Genomic DNA, 6,448 nt, shown 5'->3' with positions numbered 1-6,448 from the left:
AAAACCCATGCTGGACTCACAAACGCACACAACCTAGTGCTCTGGTGCTAAGGTGGATGCTTGACGCAGGCCCTCTGTAATCAGTGCCGGCGCAAGGGAAAGTAAAGGAGAGAGCCATATCTCTGAAAATATGGTGCTCTCCTGTTCCCTTCCTGTCGCGCCACGCAGCGTAGCCTCGCGGGGAGGGCTGCGCTGCATTGTGTGGAGATTTGGTAAATCTCTCCTGAAATCTCTTTTACAACTAGTTAAACATTGTGAATTCTCATTCCATTATGTTTCAATTCAGTAATTTTAAATATCTTTACATCCAACAGAAAACAAGCCTTGAATGTGTGAAATGAACATCAATAATGAAGCTAATGCGGTAAATCTTCAATAATAGCAGAAATAATGAGCTACAGTATTCAGGAAATCATCAGCGCAGTTGGCGACAGGGGAACCTGCACACAAACTGACAGATCCCGGATGAAGTATCAAGGGCAGTTCAGTGATTGTAAGAGTCTGAGCTGTGCACCTCCACGCCACAAGACGAAGAAATGACCTTAGGAAAATTAAGGCAACAACAATAACAAACCGCCTCCTGTATAAACAAGTGTCCAACACCAGCTTTGTTCATGGGATTGGTATGAAGTGATTACCACAGTGCTCTGTTTTATAAAATTATGACAAACCATCACTCCGTGCTCGTGGTGAATTGTAAACTCTTTCTGGCCAAACCACAGTAACCAGAGAAGAGCACAACAGAGCAGAGCCAGACAACTGACGGGTAAAGGAAAGAGGAGTTCTTGTATCTACAATACAACAGACTGTCTCGATCTGCAGCGCCCAGAAGGAAGATACATCTTTACCCGCAAGCGTGTATAGTCGTAATCCAATCTAAAGGCACAGTCCCCTACAAAGACACCTTCTACATATTAGGAGTGTGGCAAATATTTGGTGGCTATAGCATTTTATTGTTAAGACAGAAATCAAATGTGCAAAATACTGCACACATATAAAGTGTGTGAGAAAAACACAAGTGCTTTATCAGCCATGTCGACCCATCAGAAAATGCAGTCATGGGATGTAGACAAATATATACCCGACCCACAGACACTAACCAAGAAAGAAGAATCCTACACATACAGCAAGAGCGTTAGTTTGACATCACTACTCAAGCTTCATCAGCACACATACACAGGGGAAAAGCCATTAAACTGCAGTGAATGTGTCAAGAGCTTTATTAGGTTATCAGAACTACAAATACACCAGCGAACACACACAGGGGAAAAGCCATTCAAGTGCATTGAATGTGGGAAGAGATTTAGCCAGTTATCAGTCCTAAAACATCAGCGAACACACACGGGGGAAAAACCTTATCATTGTGGTGAATGTGACTGTAGTTTTCGTGACTCTTCAGCATTAAGGGTTCATCAGCGAACTCACACAGGAGAAAAACCATTCAAGTGCAGTGAATGTGTAAAGAGCTTTAGTCAGTTATCAGACCTTGAAAGACATCAGCGAACACACACAGGGGAAAAACCATTCAAGTGCAGTGAATGTGCAAAGTGCTTTAGTCACTTATCAAGCCTCCAAATACATCAGCGAACACACACAGGGGAAAAACCATTCAAGTGCACTGAATGTGAAAAGTGCTTTAGTCTGTTATCAGACCTTCAAAGACATCAGCGAACACACACAGGGGAAAAACCATTCAAGTGCAGTGAATGTGCAAAGTGCTTTAGTCGGTTATCACACGTTCAAATACATCAGCGAACACACACAGGGGAAAAACCATTCAAGTGCAGTGAATGTGGGAAGAGCTTTAGCCAGCTATCAGACCTAAAATGTCATCAGCGAACACACACGGGGGAAAAACCTTATCATTGTGGTGAATGTGACTGTAGTTTTCGTGACTCTTCAGCATTAAGGTTTCATCAGCGGACTCACACAGGAGAAAAACCATTCAAGTGCAGTGAATGTGCAAAGTGCTTTAGTCGGTTATCAAACCTTCAAAGACATCAGCGAACACACACAGGGGAAAAACCATTCAAGTGCAGTGAATGTGCAAAGTGCTTTAGTCGGTTATCACACCTTCAAATACACCAGCGAACACACACAGGGGAAAAGCCATTCAAGTGCATTGAATGTGGGAAGAGATTTAGCCAGTTATCAGTCCTAAAATGTCATCAGCGAACACACACGGGGGAAAAACCTTATCATTGTGGTGAATGTGACTGTAGTTTTCGTGACTCTTCAGCATTAAGGTTTCATCAGCGGACTCACACAGGAGAAAAACCATTCAAGTGCAGTGAATGTGCAAAGTGCTTTAGTCGGTTATCACACCTTCAAAGACATCAGCGAACACACACAGGGGAAAAACCATTCAAGTGCAGTGAATGTGCAAAGTGCTTTAGTCGGTTATCACACCTTCAAATACATCAGCGAACACACACAGGGGAAAAACCATTCAAGTGCAGTGAATGTGCAAAGTGCTTTAGTCACTTATCAAGCCTCCAAAAACATCAGGGAACACACACAGGGGAAAAACCATTCAAGTGCACTGAATGTGAAAAGTTCTTTAGTCTGTTATCAGACCTTCAAAGACATCAGTGAACAAACACACGGGAAAAACTATTCAATTGCAGTGAATGTGCAAAGTGCTTTAGGCGGTTATCACACCTTCAAAGACATCAGCGGACACAAACCGGGGAAAAACCATTCAAGTGCAATGAATGTGTAAAGAGCTTTAGTCAGTTATCAGACCTAAAAAGTCATAATCTAACACACACGGGGGGAAAACCATTCAAGTGCAGTGAATGTGGGAAGAGCTTTAGCCAGCTATCAGACCTAAAAAGTCATCAGCGAACACACACGGGGGGAAAAACCTTATCATTGTAGTGAATGTGACAGTAGTTTTCGCAACTCTTCAGCATTAAGGTATCATCGGCAAACACACACAGGGGAAAAACCATTCAATTGCAGTGAATGTGCAAAGTGCTTTAGTCACTTATCAAGCCTTCAAAGACATCAATGAAAACACACAGGGAAAAAACCAGTCAAGTGCAGTTAATGTGCAAAGTGCTTTAGTCGGTTATCACACCTACAAAAACGTCAACAAACACACACAGGGGAAAAACCATTCAAATGCAGTAAATGTGCAAAGTGCTTTAGTCGGTTATCACACCTTCAAAGACATCGGCGAACACACACAGGGGAAAACCATTCAAGTGCAATTAATGTGTAAAGAGCTTTAGTCAGTTATCAGACCTAAAAAGTCAGCAGCGAACACACACGGGGGAAAAACCCTATCATTGTAGTGAATGTGACAGTAGTTTTTGCAGCTCTTCAGCATGAAGGTGTCATCAGTGAACACACACAGTAGAAAAATCATTCAAGTGCAATGATTATGGGAAGAGCATTAGTCAATTATCAGACCTACAAAGACATCAGCGAACACACACAGGGGAAAAACTATATGATTGCTGTGAATGTTTGAAGAGCTTTAGTCAGTTATCAATCCTACGAAAACATCAACAAACACACACAGGGGGAAAGCCACTCAAGTGCAATGAATGTGGGAAGAGCTTCAGTAAGTCATCACACCTACAAAATCATCAGTGAACATACACAGGGGAAAAAACCATTCAACTGCAGTGAATGTGTGAAGAGCTTTAGTCGATTATCAAACCTCCAAACACATCAGCGAACACACAGAGGGAAAAAACCCTATCATTGCGGTGCATGTGCCAGTAGTTTTTTCTTCTCTTCAGTATTAAGGTATCATCAGCGAACTCACACAGGAGAAAAACCATTCAAGTGCAATGAATGTGGAAAGAGCTTTAGTCAATTATCAGACCTACAAACACATCAGCGAATGCACACAGGGGAAAACTATATTATTGATGTGAATGTTTGAAGAGCTTTAGTCAGTTATCAACCCTACGAAAACATCAACAAACACACACAGGGGGAAAGCCACTCAAGTGCAATGAATGTGGGAAGAGCTTTAGTCGACGATTTGAGCTACAAAGTCATCAGCGAACACACAGGGGGAAAACATAGAAGGGCACTGAAAGTGAGAAGGGCTTTTGATCCCACACAGCCCTCAGAGAATACACTCCTTCATTTAGCTCACATGGAAATAATTCTAGAGATGCAGAGATTCCGGAAAGAAGTTAAGAACATCAAAAATAATATTGACCCATCTGAGGACATAGACAAGAGCTGAACAGTGCATTTATTGTGAGAGGAATGAATTACGGAAAAAGATAAAATTCAAATTATGTAGGACATTGAAATACCAGGTGATAGATGACCCGAATAGCAGTAAAGAAGAAAAACAGATAACAGTATTTGCAGAATTATAAAAGTGTTTGTTTCCAGTGATTGTTCCCTTCCGTACACATAGCAAAGTGACATTGTGTACCAGGATACACAGTGGGAGACAAGCACAATGTGGATTAAAAGAAAAGAAACATTGTTGATTTTTATTTGGTGAAGAACAGATAAAAAGAAAAGCACTCAATCGCACCTGACCACACTACCTGTAAAAGCAACAATGAACAATACTGGGTCTAACAGTGGTCTTTTCAGCTAACTTGTCGGATTAGTGATAGAACCTATAAACCAAACACACCCAGAGTGGACATGTTGTCAGGGCTCTGGAGATGGAAGCTTCATTGGTAAAATGCATGTATTAATATTAACAAATGCCACTGCAGTATATGTAATGAAATAAGCACAGGTGTTCAAGAAATAACCTATTTTTAGATATAAAAGCGCATATACCTTGTGTTTTAGGTAACGTTTGCTGCATCTTTTACAAACTGTTTCAGTTGGTGGATCAGCTCTTGCCTCGCGCCTTATTACTAAGTGCGACCCGTGGCTCCTCTCTGACTTGGCTCTCTCTATTCATTTTGTGACTTGCCAAACTCTACTTTTTACCAGAATTGAGCCATTGTAAGCAGTAGACTCTGTTTGAAGAATGTGGTGAAATAGCGAAATCCCACATCAAAAGCATATATGTGTAAGGACAATCAGTTCCACTCCCAGGAACTCATCTTCCACACTTGATTGTCCCTTGTCCTCAAATGTTCTGAAGGATTTGTCGTATGAATGCCAGAAGTGGCAGTGACATTCATGAAGCTAACGCTAACAGGAGTGTGTGGGAGATAGAGAGGGAGAGAGATCCAGAGAGCGAGGGAGACAAAGAAAGGGGGAGAAAAAGAGAAATGGAAGGAGGGGAAACGGCACGTTATATGTACTCACCTAAAAATAGAAGAAGCAGCCGAATACATGTCAATGTGTGACATCACCAGAGAAACGGTCTGAACACCTGTGAATTTATATGTTTATTTTTAATACCCATAGACCCATGTCCTGCCAATAAACAGGGCACAAGTAAGGAAAATAGTGAAGGAGCCCATTATCATATGCAAATCACAGTGACGTCACATGTAGTGACATCACAAGAAGTGATGTCAGGCCCTTATACTAATTTTCACGTGAAAGGTTGACGGCCTGTTTTAAAATCACAAAACAAGAAACATAAAATAATGTAAAAATAAGTTTTTGGTTTCAGTTTTTATACATCATGTATTTTTCCCACTATTAGTTTGTAACTAAACTCAGAAATGACTGAAAGTGTAAATATTTTTAAACAGATATGTGAAACTTGGAAATTACAAATTCGGTTTCCGTCCTGCCCACGGGACCGAAACGGCGATTTTAACAGCCATGGAGGATCTTCGCATGCGTGCAGACAGGGGCCAGTCAGTGGCATTGATACTGCTGGACCTGTCTGCCGCATTCGATACGGTCAACCACAGGACGCTGCTGTTGAGACTCAGGGAAGCTGGTGTGGAAGGCACAGCTTTGCTTTGGTTTCATTCTTACCTGCAGGACAGGAGACAGGCTGTCTCCCTCCCCCCATTTCAATCTGCTTTCTCACCTGTGCCACAGGGAGTTCCCCAGGGATCCTCCATCAGTCCCATCCTTTTTAATGTATACCTTAAACCACTGATTACATTAATCAAGTCATTCGGGTTAAAAACAATTAATTACGCAGATGACACCCAGCTCATTCTCTCCTGGGAAGGAGAGGACTCCATCTCCCTGACCTCCTTCCATGAGTGTCTTAGAGAAACGGCTGGCTGGCTCCATAGGAACTCTCTTCAATTTAATGCCTCCAAAACAGAGGTTTTGTTCCATGCTGGCACCACGCTATCACACCAGTTCCCGAACGACTTCTGGCCTCCTGAGACAAGGGAGAAACCTAAACCTGTCTCCTCGGTCCGCAACCTGGGGGTCATGCTCGATAACAAGCTGAGTATGGAAACCCAGGTGGCAAAAACAGTGGGGATCTGCACGGCTTTGCTACGCTCCCTGCGAAAAATTATGCCACTTCTCCCTGCACAAGCCCGGGCGCTGGTAGTCAGGTGTACGATTCTGAGTCGCCTGGACTACT

The 6,448-nt window shown here is 42.4% G+C and overlaps 1 protein-coding gene and 1 pseudogene across 1 annotated transcript; both read left to right on the top strand.

Annotated features, from left to right (window-relative positions):
- Nucleotides 1-1,032: 1,032 nt before the first annotated feature.
- Nucleotides 1,033-3,135, top strand: LOC147737931 (uncharacterized). The gene is made up of 4 exons (XM_086949043.1): nucleotides 1,033-1,310; nucleotides 1,473-2,555; nucleotides 2,893-3,012; nucleotides 3,099-3,135. Exons 1-4 carry the CDS (start codon nucleotides 1,033-1,035, stop codon nucleotides 3,133-3,135), a joined length of 1,518 nt encoding a protein of 505 aa, XP_086805169.1.
- A 216-nt stretch (nucleotides 3,136-3,351) lies between these two features.
- Nucleotides 3,352-5,511, top strand: LOC147737930 (uncharacterized; annotated as a pseudogene).
- Nucleotides 5,512-6,448: the final 937 nt, after the last annotated feature.

The sequence above is a fragment of the Lissotriton vulgaris genome, chromosome 1_1 (genome assembly GCF_964263255.1).
Source record: "Lissotriton vulgaris chromosome 1_1, aLisVul1.2, whole genome shotgun sequence".
Lineage (NCBI taxonomy): Eukaryota > Metazoa > Chordata > Amphibia > Caudata > Salamandridae > Lissotriton > Lissotriton vulgaris.
This window is presented reverse-complemented; position numbering and strand designations above follow the sequence as displayed.

Coding starts and splice junctions, on each gene's coding strand:
- LOC147737931 (XM_086949043.1), top strand. CDS start 1,033: ATGTCGACCCATCAGAAAATGCAGTCATGGGATGTAGACAAATATATA. Junction 1,311..1,472: donor TGTGGGAAGAGATTTAGCCA/GTTATCAGTCCT, acceptor AAAGAGCTTTAG/TCAGTTATCAGACCTTGAAA. Junction 3,013..3,098: donor TCAAGCCTTCAAAGACATCA/ATGAAAACACAC, acceptor AAAAACGTCAAC/AAACACACACAGGGGAAAAA.